Source organism: Octopus bimaculoides, chromosome 2 (genome assembly GCF_046866305.1).
Source record: "Octopus bimaculoides isolate indiv1 chromosome 2, ASM4686630v1, whole genome shotgun sequence".
In the NCBI taxonomy this organism is placed as follows: Eukaryota; Metazoa; Mollusca; class Cephalopoda; order Octopoda; family Octopodidae; genus Octopus; species Octopus bimaculoides.
Window position 1 is genome coordinate 90,850,367 of NC_142929.1, and position 19,591 is coordinate 90,869,957.

At 35.6% G+C, this 19,591-nt stretch overlaps 1 protein-coding gene across 7 annotated transcripts in view; it reads right to left on the minus strand.

The window, feature by feature from the left end:
- LOC106874430 (1-phosphatidylinositol 4,5-bisphosphate phosphodiesterase epsilon-1) overlaps window positions 1–19,591 on the minus strand; it is a 1,217,386-nt gene that overhangs the window by 65,376 nt on the left and 1,132,419 nt on the right. For all 7 annotated transcript variants that reach the window (XM_089347149.1, XM_052978429.2, XM_052978428.2 and 4 more), the window contains 4 exons: window positions 18,488–18,669; window positions 12,516–12,629; window positions 5,541–5,685; window positions 420–544 (listed from right to left, as the gene is read on the minus strand). In XM_089347149.1, the coding sequence (XP_089203275.1) occupies window positions 420–544; window positions 5,541–5,685; window positions 12,516–12,629; window positions 18,488–18,669 (566 nt within the window). The remainder of the gene's footprint in view (window positions 1–419; window positions 545–5,540; window positions 5,686–12,515; window positions 12,630–18,487; window positions 18,670–19,591) is intronic.

Below are 19,591 nucleotides of genomic sequence, written 5' to 3' on the forward strand. Positions count from 1 at the left end.
CTAGTGATTGAAACAAGTAAAAACAAAAAACAAAAAATCCTGCAAACAAATTACTGATTTTATAAAGAATTTTCTGAATCCACACTCTTGTTTATTCAGTTTTAGTAGTGACCCTAATAAGTCATCCTGTTTAACATCAGAGCCTTATTCTTGAGGGCCTTTAACTGAATTCACTCTTATGCAAGCATTCAGACAAAGTTTCCAGGTCCCTCTCTGCTCAGTGTCATTTTATGAAGACATTGACTTGTAGCTGTCCAGGCTGGGTTTCAGCTCTGCCAATCTCATGTGTCTGAGGCAGAGGACCTGTGTAGATAAAAGATAATATCCCACCTTCTCTGATGACTTCAACCAAGAAAAAAAAAAAAGACAACTGTATAATTTCAGATCTAAAGTTTTAGTTTCAAACTCATGCTTCTTACCTTCAGTTTGGTAATTAAGTGCTACCATTTGGATTCCAAATATCCAAAACTGCATTGGGTTAAAATTGGAAGAATCTATTCTTACTCCAGCCGGATACGTTCTCATCAGTTGTTTCTCTGTATGAGTGACATCATTAAGGAAATATAACAATTGTTCATTATTATCATCATTGTCAACACCACCATCAGCATCTTATTTATCATTCTCATCAATATTATTGTTATTATTGTCATAATATCAATCATTTCTAATCATGATGATGATCAACAACACAAGGATATTGGTCATACACATCATGAGAATGATGATTATCATTGCTGTAATTACAATCTTTATTGTTGTGTCATAATATTATCATAATAATCATTTTCTTTTGTTAACCCCTACCAACTCCTCTTCGTTCTCTCTGTTGAATCATATCCACTATCACCACCATCATCATCATCACAGTTATTCCTGTCATTTATTTAGCTAAACCTTCAGCAGTATTAATGATGATTACAAAAGATAAGTGTAAATTTCCTCATTATTACTACCTCCACTGCCTTTTCATCCATCCTGACATGTTAATGTAGGTTTGGATGAAGTCATAGTGATGTCCAGAGTCTCTGTTGTTAAGTATGTATCACTGAAATATTTATGCTGTGTCATGTTTATGATAAGTATATTTCACATAATTCACAACTGAACTCTCATTAATTGTCTAAATACCTATGTAGCTGCAGTAAAAGTTTGTGGATACCCTCTTGGACCTCTCACCTTTGATCCATCAGAACATCCAGGATGTGTCAGCTAGAGGGATAGAAGGTTGCACTAGTATCCAGTTGTTACTCATTGCAGTTGGACACTAGATGGTTGCTGCATCAGAGTGGAGCAATGTGAAATGAAATTTCTTGTACAAAAATACAATACACTGTTTGCTCCAGGTATTGAACTCTTGATTCCATGAGCCAAACACCCTAACCACTAAATTCTCTATGTTCACTAAAAATGTATCACTCTCTGCCTTTGACCCTTCTTTTCTCATACTGTCTTCTTTAACATCTTACTAAAGCATGGAGGTGAATTCTAATTGAACAAAGCTCTCTTCAGCACTATTTGATATATTTAAGATACCCTTAGTAAAGAGTTCCACAGAAAGAATGGGTTGATAGGGTGTCAGGCTATTGAATAAAATTGTCAAAAGTCAGTAATCTATGAAAGACAGCATTCACAGGCTCAATCTACATATCTGGGATGCCAGAAATTATTACTGTATGATTATTAAGTAAGGAATAACAAAAGGACCTTGCACTGTTGAGTTTGAGTTCTCTGAAACTGGGAAGGTAACAAGAACACAATCATTATAGATTGCTTCTTAGTCTCATGTCATACACTGAGAACTTCCATTTGAATACTTTAACCCTTTAGCATTTAAACCAACCATATTCAGCCCAAATTTTCTAATTTTCTAAACCTGTCCTCTCACACTTATCCCACGAAGTCAATCTAAACATAAGCAATTACTTCATTGAAATCATAAAACTACAAAGGTAATGCATGTGTAATTGAAAGCAATGTTAATAAACAAACATAACTTTTGACAGAGAAATCTGATTGCTAAAGGGTTAAGTTGCTGTTGTCAGTGATTTCATTGTTAACTTTTTGTTAATTCTTTCACTTGTCTGTACCAATTTAACTAGTACAGACACTGAATATTTGAGATATTCACACAGCCTATATAATTCTCTGTCATTTATATCTCTTATTGACATAAAAACTCGTTAGCAGATTTATAAAACTTCCCCAAAATTTCGTCAGTTACTCTACTTACACTTAATCCTCTTTTAAACCCTTTTGACAACTTCTCATCTAAATCTGCATCTGGTTCTATGACACAACTTCCTGTTTTAAAGTAATCTAAATCAAAATCTTCCATCAAAATTTCATGTTGATTTGTTCCAAGCAACAGATTAAATAATGAGTTATTTTCAAAATTCTTCGTATTTTAAAAAATTAATTGAAACAAAGTTTCAACAGAATATGATAACAAAAGGGTTAACATCCTGACTCCACAACAAGATTCTTATCTCCAACATGCTGACTCAAATAAATTTGATCTGCACCCCACTCAAGTCATTCACTAATGTACTGACTCTTTAACACACTGTTAATCTAATATTTAGTAAAGGTTGTAATACTTCATAAAATCAAAATCAAAAGGCAAATGTTGTACTAGCTTTAATAAACTGAAATTAAATTTTAGACTAAAATGAAATGTTAAAAGGACTGTAATTTGAGTTTGAAACAATTACATTTATGAAATTAAATTTGAAATTAAATTGCAATTTCAGGCACAATTTCACTTCAGAAAATCACTTCAGGTTCTTGAATTTGAAACTTGCATCCATCCATGGAATCCACCCACCTATCCACCAACCTTCATTACACATTTATTCCTGTGAGGTTTGTGTGTGGGGGCAGAGTTCTCAGATATGCCTTCAAGACAGTTCTTTCAGAAGTAAGACCAGACAAGGCCATGATTTTTTATTCAACCATCCTGAGGGGAATCTTCTTGCCATGATCTCATCATTGCAGAAATAATGTTCAGTTCTGATTTCTCTGTAACTTAAAAAAATGCTTTCGTTTATGCATTTCAATATATTTACATCCATCTCATCATATATACTTACAGTATCATACTACTGATTGAGTATGGGCACAGGTGTGACTTCATAGGTGCAGGCATGGCTGTATGGATAGAAACTTGATTCTCAACCACATGGTTCCAGATTTAGTCCCACTGTGTGGAACCTTGGGTTAGTGTCTTCTACTATAGTCTCAGGCTGACCAAAGCCTTGAGCCTTGTGAGTAGATATGGTAGAGGAAAACTGAAAGAAGCCTGTTGTGTATACATATATATATATATATATATATATTTATGTGTCTGCATTTGTTCCCCACCATCGCTTGGCAACTGATGTTGGTATGTTTACATCACAGTAGCTTAGTAGTTCGGTAAAAGAGACCAATAAAATAAGCACCAGGCTTACAAAGAATAAATCCTGAGGTTAATTTCTTCAACTAAAACCCTTTAAGGCAGTACTCCACCATGGCCGCAGTCAAATGACTGAAACATGTAAAAGAATAAAAGATTATGTAAATATATATATATGTTAAAAACCACAAGCCTTGTTAATTACAACTACCTGGTGTTTTGTGGCCAAAACATTTAAATATTTCAACCAGGAAACTCTGGGTAGCTGTAATTAACAAGACTTGTATCTTTTATTATAATATTATCTTTACTCTCTTAGCTGATTGAGTGCTATTCTACTTGTTGAAACCTTACTACATAATATATATTATATATATGTGTGTGTATATATATTTATATTTGTGTGTGTGTGTGTGTGTGTGTGTGTGTGTGTGTGTGTGTGTGTACTCTTTTATTCTTTTGTTCTTTTACACATTTCAGTCATCTTGCAGCACCATCTTTAGTTGAAGAAATCGACCCCAAGACTTATTCTTTGTAAGCCTAGTATTTATTCTATCAGCCTCTTTTGCTGAACTGCTAAGTTTTGGGGACATAAACACACCAACATCGGTTGTTAAGCGATGCTGGAGGGACACACACATAAATATATAAACATACATACATACATACATACATACATACATACATATATATATATATATATATATATATATATATATATATATATATATATGAGTTTTTACCTGTAATTTTGGATTTTGTCCCTAATATTATTATATATATCATCATCATCGTTTAACGTCCGCTTTCCATGCTAGCATGGGTTGGACGATTTGACTGAGGACTGGTGAAACCGGATGGCAACACCAGGCTCCAGTCTGATTTGGCAGAGTTTCTACAGCTGGATGCCCTTCCTAACGCCAACCACTCAGAGAGTGTAGTGGGTGCTTTTACGTGTCACCCGCACGAAAACGGCCACGCTCGAAATGGTGTCTTTTATGTGCCACCCGCACAAGCCAGTCCAGGGGCACTGGCAACGATCTCGCTCGAAAATCCTACAGGAGCCAGTCAGGCGGTACTGGCAACGGCCACGCTCAAAATGGTGCATCTCATGTGCCACCCGCACAAGAACCAGTCCAGGGGCACTGGCAACGATCTTACTTGGCTTGCCGGGTCTTCTCACGCACAGCACATTTCCAAAGGTCTCGGTCCGTAGTCATCGCCTCGGTGAGGCCCAATGTACGAAGGTCTTGCCTCACCACCTCAGCCCAGGTCTTCCTGGGCCTACCTCTTCCACGGGTTCCCTCAACTGTTAGGGTGTGGCACTTTTTCACGCAGCTATCCTCCTCCATTCTCACCACATGTCCATACCAGCGCAATCGTCTCTCTTGCATGCCACAACTGATGCTTCTAATGTTCAGCTTTTCTCTCAAGATACTTACACTATGACAGGCTTCTTTCAGTTTCTGTCTACCAAATCCACTCACAAGGCTTTGGTCAGCCCAAGACTATCGTAGAAAACACTTGCCCAAGGTACCATGCAGTGGGACTGAAACTGGAACCATGAGGTTGTGAAGTAAGCTTCTTAACACACAGTCACGCCTGCACCTATGCATATGTATGTCATCATCCTTACAATTTTTCTGCTAGGTCTCCTACCAACTGGTCTTGCCTGTAAAATTTTAAATTTCAAATTAAAAAATTAATTTGTACTACTTCACTTTTTGCATGACTTCTAAATTGTAATTATAGGAAATCTTTCAGGCCATTTATTCTCTTGTTTATGCAAGTGTCACATTTGATTTCTCCTCTTGCCATTCATGACGTTTTTGATTCACTTCTGAGAGCATTTTTATATTTTTACATCCTGGATTCTAATCTTTTTAAGGTTATCTCATTTCTCATATCCAATTCAAATACATAGCATATTGTACGCATAACTTTTAAATTATTTTGCCTCTTGAACAGAGACTGACTCAGATGCTATTTCCATCATTGCTAAAACTGAATCTCACACAGATACTTACAGAAGCATGTAAAAGAAAATTTCAAATTTTAAAATGTATTTGTATGTGCATGTTCTTCATTGTTTTTGTTATTGTTAAAAAGACAATAAAAAAGGTTGTTTGTATTTAAAGGATATGTAATCAATCCATTTGGACAGCGCCGACACAATGCTTTGGATTTGTTCTCATTCATTGATGACAGAAGGTAAGCAGGTGGCGTTTGATCTCCTCGACGTGACCTCATCATTGCAGGTGTAATGTTCAATTCCGATTTCTCTGTAACTTAAAAGAGAAATTGCTTTCTTTTATATATATATAAATATATTTATATCCATCTCAACATATATACTTACAGTATCACACTAGTGATTGATTACACTGTGTGACACAATTTTTGTCCTTGGATAGCAACTTTTATTTCCTCTTTGCTTACCCCTAGAAAGTATGGAAAATGGCTAATATTTCCTTCAAACTTTGCTTTTGTTACATTTATTCAAACCCCAAGAAATCCTTCTCAACACATGGCTATGATGCTCCCCCACTACTCCTGCTCATGATCAGAAATACACATATTGTCAGCCACTAAGAGACATTCTCAAGTGGTTATGGTCAAGCAGCTAACAAGCAAATCTGTGGTATGGTGCAAAATATTTGCTATAACGATATTTCTACTTCAGCAACTCAGTACTGAATATGTCTGAAATGAAATAGAAAATAGGTCGGCTTCAAAACATTGATGTTCAGGTCCCAGAAGCAAAGTTTGAAGGGAATAGTAGTCATTTCCTTTGATTTCTAGATAGAAGCAAATAGGAAAAAAACACTGACTAAAAACAAAAAAAAGTAAAATTTTGTTACACACTGCTATATAACATACATATATCTGTCACCATCATCATTTTAACTTCTACTTTCCTATGCTCGCATGGGTCAAACAGAATTCGTTGTTAAGGCAGGTTTTCTACAGCTGGATGGCTTTCTGTTGCCAACCGACATCTGTTTCCAAACAAGTTAGTATTTCTCCATAGCCAGACATAGTTTCACAGAAATTGGAAACAAATAGGAGAGTTTGTAGGATAGTGACACTTGTTTACAGCTATAGCATGATGTTAAGGCAAGGTGTGTGTGTGTGTGTGCGCACACACGCATGCACACACGCACACAAATAAACACACAGAGACACACATACACAAACACACAGAGAGAAAAGAAAGGAGATTCAGGGAATCAAACAAAGATGACTTTTAATATTCCATGGCCCCAAGTAATCTTTGTGTATTTCCTGTAATTTATGTGCATATTATCTAGCTTGTTAATTGGTGTCACTATTACATCAGTAATTGAAATGGTCATGACTAAATTAATAAATGTGATGTTGCCATCTTGATTCCTTTGATTATTATATATCTATAATGACAAACACGAAATTCTGTCTGTCTGGGGCCCCTTGTAGCTGAGTCTACATTTGCTCTACGTGGACATATTATACCTTTTTGGAATCAGAATGATCTTGGAATTGAAAATCTACCCTTCATTTGGATCTTGAACTACCAGCAGTGAGTTGTGATTTAAAAGCATTTAGGTTGCTATTTCTAATAGGTAAAGCTTTGACTGATTCACACCATCTTGGTTGGCATTAGATGACACCAGAGATTAAGGGGAGATAAATAACATTCACTTTGTTAATTTTACATAGAGATAATAACTTTGGAACAAATTGGCCAACAGTTGGAATTCAAATTGGGACTGGTACAATAAAATTATTGCATTGCAGAATTTATTCACCTCTGTCCTTGACAACTGGCCAAACATCACCTGGGCATATAGTCATTACAGACATATATAGCCATGCTTCTAAGTTCCCTTTAGTTTTAGATCCCAAATCCTGACTCCCTTCTTTTCTTAATATATAAAATCTGTATGCCACTTCAAATAATCCTTATATTGGGTTGGCAACTGAGTTTCCGCGGTTTTTTTAAATTTTGGAATTTATTGCGTTTTTAAATTTTGGAATCTATTTTTTTGGAGAATTCTATTTTTGAATAGTTTTGGAATCTATTTTGTTCTTTCTTCTAGTTAATTTTAGTTAATTTTTGTTTATTTTCAGATCATTAAAATGGAATGTCAAGTTAAGAAAAACGTGCATTTTCGATACCTCCTTCTTTTTGCTTTTAATCAAGGTTCTAAGGTCGCAAAAGCTGTTCGTGACATTTGTGCTGTGTATGGAGAGGGTGCCATAGCTGAAAGAACCACTTGGGATTAGTATGCCAAGTTCAAAAATGGAAATTTTGACCTCAAAGACGCACCTTGTTCTGGCTGTCCAGTTGAGTTCAATGAAGAGCGATTAAATCAACTTTTGCAGGAAAATTCTCATCAAATGACAAGGGAACTGGCAGAGAAAATGGAATGTTCCCACACTGCTATAGAGAAGCATCTTCACTCGATGGGAAAGGTTCAGAAGTGTGGAGCATGGGTTCCACATGCTTTAAGTGACAACAAAAATCAACAAGCCACAATCTCTGCTGGACTGCTTGCTCGTCACTGCTCAACTCATGGACACAAGCAACAGTTTCTTCACTATCATACAAGCTGTATCATACATTCATGCATGTCAGGCCATGGGGAAATATTGTCTTGCTTGGAAATATGTGGGGGTTGGTGACAGGAATGGCACCCAGATATAGAAGAATTACCTCAATAAATTCATCCATCCTTGCAAACATACAAAAGTGGATGTTAAAATAACAATGATGTATTCATTTATTTACTCTTTAGCATTTAAACTGGCCATATCTGGCCCAAACCTGTTTCATGTACAGACTGTTCATATTCAACCTCACACACCTACCATACAATGTCATACTAAAAATAAACAAGTACACCATCTAAATCTCAACACAATATGATAATGCATGCATTTCTATATTTAAGAGATGAGGAATTATGTACATTATTTACATTTGATGGATATTTGTCTTCATCTTGTCTGTTGTAAACAAACTTTTCAGCTGATATACCCTCCAGCTTTCATCAGGTGTCTTGGGGGAAATTTCGAACCTGGGTTCTCGTTCCTATGGTATTTTTCGATGTCGTCATCGTCGCCCCCTCCTCCTTCTCCTCCTCCTCCTCCTCCTCCTCCTCATCATTATTCAGGTCACTGCCTGGAATTGAACTCAGAATCTTGGGGTTAGTAGCCCGCGCTCTTAACCAGCACAGGCATATGGTATAGTGGTTAAGAGCATGGGCAACTAACCCCAAGATTCCAAGTTCGATTCCAAGCAGTGGCCTGAATAATAATAATAATAATAATAATAATAATAATAATAATAATAATAATAATAACATTGAAAAATACCTTAGGAATGAGAACCCAGGTTCAAAATTTCCCCAAAACACCTGATGAAGGCTGGAGGGTATATCAGCCGAAACGTTGTGTTAACAACAAACAAACAAGATGAGGACAAATATCTGTCAAATGTAAATAATGTAAATAATGTAAATAATGTATGATAATGCATGGTTAATTCAAAACAATGTGAATAAGTAAGTATTGCATTCGACAGGCTAAAGGGCAATTAAATGCTAAAGGGTAAAAGGCAATTAAAAGGGTTGACATCAAGGAGATTTGTGAAGTCTAGTCCAAGCAATTGCTACAGGAAAAAGCAGATGCATGGACAACGTTATAATAATAATAATAATAATCCTTTCTACTAAAGGCACAAGGTCTGAAATATGTGAGGAGTGGACAAGTTGATTACATTAACCTCAGTGTTTCACTGGCACTTAATTAATCGACCCCAAAAGGATGAAAGAACAAAGTCGACCTTGGCACAATTTGAACTCAAAATGTAAAGACAGACAAAATGCTGCTAAGCATTTTTCCCAGCATGCTAATGATTCTGCCAGTTCACCGCCTCAATAATATTATTATTACTATTATTATTATTACTATTATTATTATTAATAATAATAATAATAATAATAATAATAATAATAATAGAAATAACGATAACAACAATGACAACAATCATATAAAGGGGGATTAGAACCAATTCCTGATGTTATGTAAATGTAGGTGTGCATTTGCATGTGCTGTTTCTGTAGTTGAATGCCAAGTGAAATTATATTATTTCGATCCCAATTGTATTCCTATGTCATCATTAAGGAAGCTTTATTCCTTCTACAAGAGCTCTGAATATAAACTAATTAATTACATTCAAGATCATAGCTATAGGAAAAACTACCAATAATTCAATAATTACATCAACAGTGCATCATGAGGCATATCATTAATGAAATAAAAGGAGTGGGGATGCAAAATAACATAAGAATTAAAACTTAAGATTATTCAAGGGCAATTTCAGCAAATCTTATCCCATTGTAGAAATAGTATATCTGATTGTTCTCAGGTTGTGTGTACATCAAACCCAGGAAGAAAATGAAACCACAATTGATAAAGTAAATGCTTTAGATTTGACTTATTGATAAGAGAGTTAATGAAGAATGGCAGAGATAAACAGAAGATGTACCTAAGGCTTGTTGGCAGTAGAATTTCAGTGAAGGGTTGTTGCTACTGCCACTCAGTTCAAGATCAATAATGATCAAGCAGACTTATATTCAAAAGAGCTCCAGCCATGACCACCTCATCTTGTGAAGACAACATTATCTAATGTGTTCATTCTATATTTTTAGATTGTAGGAAATTTGGCTCCTATTTCTAGCATGTTGACCAATCTCATAAAGTCTCCTTCCTTATAAGCGGTAGTGATAGCTATAGTGGTTTAACCCCAGGTAAGCCTATATTGAGCAAAGCTGCGATCCAATCAATGAGATAGCAATTGTGACTATCCTGTATTTTTTGGGCCATAGCATATCTAGGACTACATTATCCAATGTACTTCATTTTCCAAAACAGCAGGATATGATTAGGGAAATTTGTCAAGCAGAAGTTTTCTCTTATACTTCAGTAATGTTGCTGCTGTTGTTTAATTCCAGATCAGTTCTCATGAAGTGGACCCATGCTCTGGATTTGACTATTGCATCCTCCTTTTTAAGATATAATGTATTCTTGGACAATTTATCCAATGAAATATTTTATTTATTAAGATGACAGCAATTCTCATTTCGAAGGAGATTTTGCAGCTGTTTCTAACATGTCAAGTAGCCATACGCAGGTTTCCTAGTTGGTTTGTTGTTGTTGTTGTTGTTGTTGGTAGTGGTGGTGGTGCAGTTAAAATGAGACCTAAAATCTCATAAGTTGTTGGTCTACCACTAAGCATGCCACCTTCATACAACATAGCTTAGGGAAGCCAACAAACTAAAGTCCATTCTTCTATAAGCTATGGAATGCTTACAAACTTTACATTAATCACTGTTACTGTTCTTTCAATTCCTTCATACCTATATACAAATAGCTAGAAAGAACTTGCCAGAAGAGTTAAGTATCATTTATGTAAACACAGCACCATGGTTGTGATTCCATTAGCATTTCAGTTCAAAGTTCATCATATCAGTTGCAGTTCTCAGCATATTTCATAAAAAATTTTACTAGAACCAAATCTCTATTTACAAACGGTATGTCTTAAAAATGAAGATGCCTTGTTTTAAGTTCTAAACCATAGGACAGTAAGCTTCTAAATAAAAAGGGATGGAGATGGATTGGAATAAATAGTTAATTCAGTTTTCAATCTGTTGTGATTCTGCAATCTTTAAAAGTTGATGTGTCATGTGATGAATGAATAGTCTTCTTTATTTAAGTTAGATATTATGTTGTAGTATTATTTGCTGATTAGAGTGTTTATTAGAAATTACTATAAGAGGTTCATATACAACAAAAGCTTTATTCAATGAATGATACAGCTCAGCATCAAGCTTAGGTAAGGGAGAGCACTCACCCATCATATGATACATCAAGACTTAAAAGAGCTTATAATTTGTGTGTATCTTTTGGATTATAATGTCCATGTTTCCAAGGTGTATGTTGTGATAAAGAGAGTAAGGGCATTGTACAGTAGAACTTCCAGTCATTGGCTGATAATCCACTTTTCCAGATCATGTTTATTTGTATTTCAAATGCTGTAGATGCCAGTGTGACCGATCTTTTCACATTTTCTGAACCAAGTAAAAAAATTCTGTGACATGTTCTACATCACAATTATCCAATGTGATCATTTCTTTGCTACATGACACGATCTTGTACTAAAGCATTTTTTTTTTTCATTCTTTATATTTTTTATGCTTCAAGTAACTGTTTAATGGATATTTTCAATTTGTCAAAGCCAATGCTCCCTTTAAGCTGTGCACTTGCACATGTACACAAATTTTACAACTAACACACAAAGGAAAAAAAAAATGTGTACATGCAAGGTTTCCAAGATGAAATTAAATTTTTTTAATTGAAGAAATTAATCATCTAATTTCATGATAAATTAAAAAATTGTGTGCATTTGTTTAGATGGTCAATGTGACATTTGAGTGATGGTTTGAGTGCATGGATGCACATATACTTTGCAATAAAAGACAATGAACACAAAGCGAATCTCTGTACACACCAACAACAAAGATTTAGAGTGAACATTGGTCAACAACCATGAACATTAGGGTTGTGTCATCAGTTTACCTCGTGTCTATTGAGTTAATTAGTTAGGCCCTCTGTCAAGTGCCAGGCCCCAAAATATCCATCACACCAACTGCAGTGAAGTTAAAAATGTTAATGTATTTTTGACTGGCTAATATGGGTCTTCCATAATGCAATTGTTAAACACACACACACACACACACACACACGCATGTTAGGAAGGGCATCCAGCTGTTAAAACTGTAGCAAAACAGACCCAGAAGTATGGTGCAGGCTTCTGCCTGACTAGCTCCTGTCAAACTGTCCAACCCATGCCAGCATGGAAAGAGGGCGTAAAATGATGATTATGAGGATATGATGAGGATGATGATGATATATATATATATGTACATATATATACATAGATATATATATATATACATACACACAGACACACACACACACACGTGTGTGTATATATATATATATATATATAGATATATATATGTATGTATATATATGTATATATATTGTATATAAGTATAGGGTAATTAGTTACCTGTGCTCATGCTTGCTGAAGAACCAGGAGATCCACTGTGACTGGAAGATAGAATGCCTTTTTTTGATGATATTTTTTTTTGTTTTACGGACGTACTTGGACTCACTGATAAACCTGAAAAATATTCAGGAAAGCATTGTAAAGAATTTATGAATAAATTTTATAAATCAATTATAATAAAGAAAAAGAAAAAAACAAAACATTTGCTGCTTAAAATGTCATTAATGTATATGATGAATTTTTTGTATTTCCTAGTTGTTTGACCTGTTCGATTGTGGACTAAAGTCTCATTTAAGTTCCTTACTGTCTTTAACATGGATGTCGTATGTTTGTAGATCAAGATAGCACACCTCTGACTCCACTTTGAATAACAAAAATCAAGACATTGACCCTTATCATATTATAAGAGCTTTGTGAAGGACATAGATAATTTCATGTAGGACTCAATATATGTAGTATCAGATTTAAAGAAGCTGCTGATCTTGCTCCAGATTGTGACCAGTAATGAAAGTAGTATGACCAGTTTTGAGTATGGATTTTTCCCCTCACCACTACCTTTATTATTGAAATGGAACAGGGTAGCAAAGAAGATCACACATTCCTTAAATTTAAGATAACTTACTTGTAGTTAAATTAATATATGGCCAGAAGTTGATGTCAGAGGAATATTTCAATTTATGAGTTGCATTTCTGTTTCTTGGGTCTGCTCAAGCAGAGCTAACTGGGTTTATTAACAACAATTTTTCTGGGTTTATTAACCTAGATAAATTTGTTGTTACTAAACCCAGTTATGTATTTATAAGCAGTATGTATTTATAAGCAATATGTGTTTATAAGTAAAGGCAGGTCTGTTTGATTATAAACTTTGCTTCCCAATCACATGATTTCAGGTTCATTCCCACTTTGTCAAGTGTTTTCTGCTACAGCCCTAGGTCAACCAAAGCCTTATTAGTGAATTTGGTAGACAGAAATTGAAAGAGGTCCTTTGTGTATATCATCATTGCTTTCATCATTTTAATGTCCATTTTACCCATGGAATATGTTGAGGTGGATTTTCTGTGGCTAACCCTAACCTGTTTCTAAGCAGAGTAATATTTCTCCATGACCAAACATATTTTCAAATAAAGGATACTGCTTGCAAGACAGTGACATATGCTAACAGCTACAATATGACGTCAAGGCAGTGTGATGGTAACATGCACACGTACACACATGCACATGCGCACGCTCATACATGTACACTCAGGCCTTCTTTTAGTTTCCATCTACTAATCCACTTGAGACTTCAGTCAACCCAGAACTATACTAACTTAAGACACTTGCCCAACATGCTACCCAATGGGACTGAACCTGAAACCATATGGTTGGGAAGTGTAACTTCTTACTACACAGCTACGTTTCTTATGTCAACAACATACAATCCTCACTGGCAAGAATAAAGTTTCTAAAATGGATCGAAAAATTTGAAATATTGCTTTGACAAGTACTTGTTTGTTTTTATAGTTGTTTAGCCCTGAGTCAGCTACGTCTGAATGAACCTTGGATCAAAGGCATTCAAGCTATCATCATTCCGGGTTTCATTTAAGATGTGGTACAATGCATACAGAGTTTATTTATCCAGGTTACATATGTCTCTTCTTTTGAAGGTGGTATAGATAGATTTAATGTTTTAACATTCAGATTACTTTGTCGAAAGTAATCCTTATTTATTCACATTTAAGAAAATTAATCTGGTATTATCTTGTAGCTTCAAGATTCTGAAGATATAATTGTTAACTTTTAGAATGACATTGCAGGGTGGGTGTGAGATGCTGGTTCTGGCCAGTTTGAACATAAAACGGGTAGAATATTTGGGCTGGATATAACCAATTTAAACACCAAAGAGTTAAGTGAGATTTGGCTGGTATTTCTAGCAGTTTGAGCAGCCACGTAGCACTCTCTTCTGATTCAAATGAAAAATAAAGTTGCTTCTAACAGCATTTGAATTCAGGGGTTTTGAATATTGGCTCTAATTAAATATCCTAAGGCAATTTATCTGCCATTCTATAAATGATGACAATTTGTCATCCTCAGCATCATTATTAGCATTTTTAGGCATCTTTCCATGCTGGCAGGTGTAGAACAGTTTGTTATGGTTTCCTTCTCAAAGACTTGTTTCACTTTTGGCTTGGTTTCTCCAGATGGATGCTTTTCACCAACTACTTATCACCAATTTATAGGGTAATGAACGCCTACAAAAATTGACATTAGATAATATAGATTGTAAAATAAAAAGGCAGGATGGTCATAGTTGAAATGTCTTAGATCTTAGGTTTGCTTGTTCTGGGCTGAGCTGGCACAAGAAGAACAAGAATACCTTCCAATCTGATTTCTGCAGATTTCGATCATCACAAACTTATATGCTCATTTCCCCAACACCTACTTGGATTGCAGTACTGAATTCCCACTTAGTGATTCTTCTTATTCAGAGTTATCTTCCATATTTACAGAAAAGATTAAAATAATTTTGATACAGGCTACAACACCAGAAATTTGTAAGAGAGGTTAGTCGTTTAAATCATCCCCAGTACTTCACTGCTTCTTTGTTTATTTGACACTAGAGAAATGAAAAGCAAAGTTGATCTCAGCAAGATTTGAACATAAAAATGCTGAATAAATACTGCAAGTGCAAGGCATCATGTCTGATGCTTTAATGATTTTGTCAGAATAATATCAGACATGGAGCTAATATTGTCTTTTCCTCACCACATCAGTACTTTTAATTAGATTTTTGAAACTGCATTAAATATGTTCACCCCTAATTAACTATTGATTGCAATAACTATTCTAATTAACTCTAATAATTACAGTTTAGTGTCATTGAGCTGAGTTAACTTTCAACATAAACAATCCATCATGTTATGTTTGATTGAATGTTTAGATGACAAAACAATAGTTTGGTCATTGAAATATCAGAGCAGAGACATGGCATACAGGAAACAAGATGAAAGGGGCTGACTACAAGAATGATTATGGTATGGCTAAAGAGAGGAGTCTCATGTTTCAGTGAAGAAAGGCCAAACAGGAAATCTAGCAGCAATATTAAGAGCAAAGAGATGAAAGATGAGATGAGAGAAAGAGAGAGCAATAAAAGTGGTATTGAGAGAAAAAACATGAGGCCGTTATATAGGCAGAAATGCAAAATGAAGAGGGAGAGAGAGATAGTGAAAGATAGAGAGAGCTAGTGATAAAGGCACTGAGAACAAAAAGATGAAACAACTGTATGTATGCATATATATATATATATATATATACAGAGAGAGAGAGAGAGAGTGAAGAAATACTAGAAAAAAAAAATGAAGAAATAATGAGAGAAAATAAAAAAGATGAGTGAGGAACGGAAAAGAAACTGAATGTAAAGGGAAAAATTTAAGGAATAAATAGAGATGTTAATAGGTGAGAGTGTGAGTGAGGGAAAAAGAAAAGCAAAAATAGGAAGAAGAGAGAAAAATTGAAGGAGAAGAGAAAGATTGAAGGAAAGTGAGAGAAAGAGTAAAAAATAACAGGAGAAAAAATATTAAAGTTTAATGAAGCAATTGACAGATAGAGATCAGTTCAAAAAGACAAATAGATAATCACATACGCATACACGCAACACATATACTTGCATATTAAATTACACATACACACATATATTAAGAGACATGCACACATATGCATACTCTTACACACATACACAAAGACAAATCTAATTATCTATTGATTAGGGCAAACAGATGAAAGAAAGGAAAACAAAAGAAATAATAGGGAGTGGTGGTGGTGGTGGTGGTGATGGGCTCACATTAAACACTTCTGTAGGGAAAGATTGTATTCACTAATACATGTCATACTGACAACCAACAATGTAGAGACAGGAACAGACATAGTTCTGTCTGTTAGTCCATCCATCTTTCTAACCAGCTGGCCTTCACTCTTGCTTTTCAGTCTAGCCATGCATTTGTCTTTCTGTCTACCTCCCTCCCTCCCTCCCTACCTACCAACCTACCAACCAACCTACCTACCCTCACAGTCTATTAGAAAATTCACTGAGATTGGAGAATAGCTGATAATACATCGTTATCAATACACATTATCAAAGCACGTTCACTATCATCACCATGATGATCATGAAGCTCATCATGGTGATTGCAATCTTCATTGTCGTCATGATCAACCATCATCATTACCTTAGTATATTCCAGTTAGATACACGATATAAATCCCACTTTTAGAATAGGTACACCGGATCTCTACATGTCATAAAGAGGTAACTAAAATGAGTAGGCGAGAGGAAGGACATCTAGTTGTTTGGTTTCAAAAAGTCCTGCTCAATCCATGACACCATGAAAATATGGATGTAAAAACGATGATGATGATGATGAGAGGAGAAGGTTGATGCTGGTGATGATGAAATTCATCATTCTCATCATCATCATCATCATCATATCTTCATAGTCAATGTCATTATGACTGTTGTTATTATCATCTTTGTTTTTTATGGTGGTAAGAGCTGGCAGAATCATTAGCACACTGGGAAAATTGCTCAGCAGCATTTCATATGTCTTTACATCCTGAGTTCAAATTCCGTCGAGGTCGACTTTGCCTTTCATCGTTCTGGGATCGCTAAAATAAATACCAGTTGAGCACTGGGGTTGATGTGATTGACTTACACCCTCCCCTGAAATTGCTGGCCTTGTCCAAAGTTTGAGACCTTTATCATTATCCTTGTCATAAACTGCCATCAACTGAAATGAAACCCAGCATACTGATCATCACCCCCCCCCCATCACCACTCCCCCCCCCCCACGTCCATTCAACCATCTTTTGAACACATCATCCTTTCAGTTGCAATGTGACACTTGCAACACAGAATTTGCAACACATGCTATGTGACAGTGACAGTTGCACATTGACAACTTCATTGTAGAATGCCTGGTTGATTGCTGCAATAAGATATATGCAATACATTGCATTCATCAATTGCAAGTAATATGTACAATGTGTTGCAAGCTGAATTTGCAACAATTTCAAATTATCAACAAGAGTACTCTGAGAGTGCAAACCTCTGCCAAGGCAATGTCAACATCCTCTCAGCAATTAGGCAGATATGATTTTTAAAATGAGAATATCTGAAATAAACTCAACTGCTCTCACAAACGAGAATACTAAAAATGAACCTGACCACTCTCAAAACTTCAGTTACAAAACAGGAAAAATAATCCAGAATCCTTGGGACCAGATTAATCTCAAAATCTAATTCTTGGATTCTTGATGTTATCCTCAAGCAGCCTCAATGTGACACAGTATATAACAAAGCTATCTTTATGAATTACGGGAACAATCCAACAATCCAAGATGCTTCCACAATTTCCATCTTCTCAGTTTCACATGGCTCGCATAAATCCTGGAACTGTGGTAAAATGAAATTGGCCGTGGTGAAGACACATGACCTGGTTGTTAGGGTGTGACACTCACAATCCCTAGATTATGATTTTGATTCATGGACCAATTGGTGTGGTGCATTGTTGAGCAAAGCATGTCATTTCATGTTGCTCCAGTCCACTCAGCTGTATATGAGTTTCAGTAATAGCTGAGAAGTTAACATTGCAAAGGACCTGTATCCCATTCAGGAGGATTGTTGTCATCTCAGTCACTTTATGCCATGGAAACTGGGTTAATCTGTGGCCTTATGAGCCCAAGGTTTTTTCAAAGCACATCTTAGCTAAGCTAAGTCTAAAGTACTACATAGTTGAAGTAGATAAAGTTGCCCTAGGTGTCATACAGTGGAATCAAGCTTACTGCCTGAGTAAATGACTGAAATGTCAAACCTTTAATAATAGGTCTTCTCAGACATGGATGACCTGGTGTTAGACAATGTCAACAACAATCTCAATTTTAAGAATCAAATATTTACACCACTCTCAGTGCATCAATAAGGAAATATAAAGACTTACTTCTAAATTTAACTGCTTGTGTGTAGACGACTAAATCAGAGAGTTCTTTGGCGATTTGACTGTCCTTTTTCTGTTTTGACTTCAATATGACTTTTGCTTCAGGCATATCGTCCTCAATTGGCCAATCAAGGTCAGGTTGTGTTTTAGGACGGTTCTTCTCTCCAAATGACGAACTTCGAGGTCTGAAATATAAAAGTGTGCAATAACATACACACATACATATTATATTTATGTGTTTTTTTTATGTGAAGTTATATATGACAACAGTTTAGCATTAAATTTGAGTATCACTCAATACTTTTTATTGGAGTATATATATGGTTATTTTTTCAAGCAAAAGGTTGACAGTGACCTCAAAGTTTTGGCTTTCTTGTTTGATGACAGTTTGTAAGCTAAAACATTAATGTAATACTTAACCATTTTCTTGAAAAAATTAATATACATGTTTGTAGTACTTTTGTCATTAAATGTTTGTTATTGCTAACCTTATAATTTAACAACCCTAATATTGGTTTCAAATTTTGGCACAAGGCCAGCAAGTTTGGGAGAGGGAGTAAGTCAATTACATTGAACCTCAATGCTTATCTGGTATTTATTTTATTGATGCCGAATCGATGAAAGGCATAGTCAACCGTGGTAGAACTTGAACCCAGAATGTAAAGATGGACAAAATGTCACTAAGCATCTTACCTGGTACTCTTTACTCTTTTGTTTCAGTCATTTGACTGTGGCCATGCTGGAGCACGGCCTTTAGTTGAGCAAATCGACCCCAGGACTTATTCTTTGGAAGCCTAGTACTTATTCTATCAGTCTCTTTTGCCGAACCGCTAAGTTACAGGGATGTAAACACACCAGCATCGGTTGTCAAGCGATGTTGGGGAGGACAAACACAGACACACAAACATATAGACACACATACATATATACGTATATATACATATATACGACGGGCTTCTTTCAGTTTCCGTCTACTAAATCCACTCACAAGGCTTTGGTCGGCCCGAGGCTATAGTAGAAGACATTTGCCCAAGGTGCCACGCAGTGGGAATGAACCTGGAACCATGTGGTTGGTAAGCAAGCTATTTACCACACAGCCACTCCTGC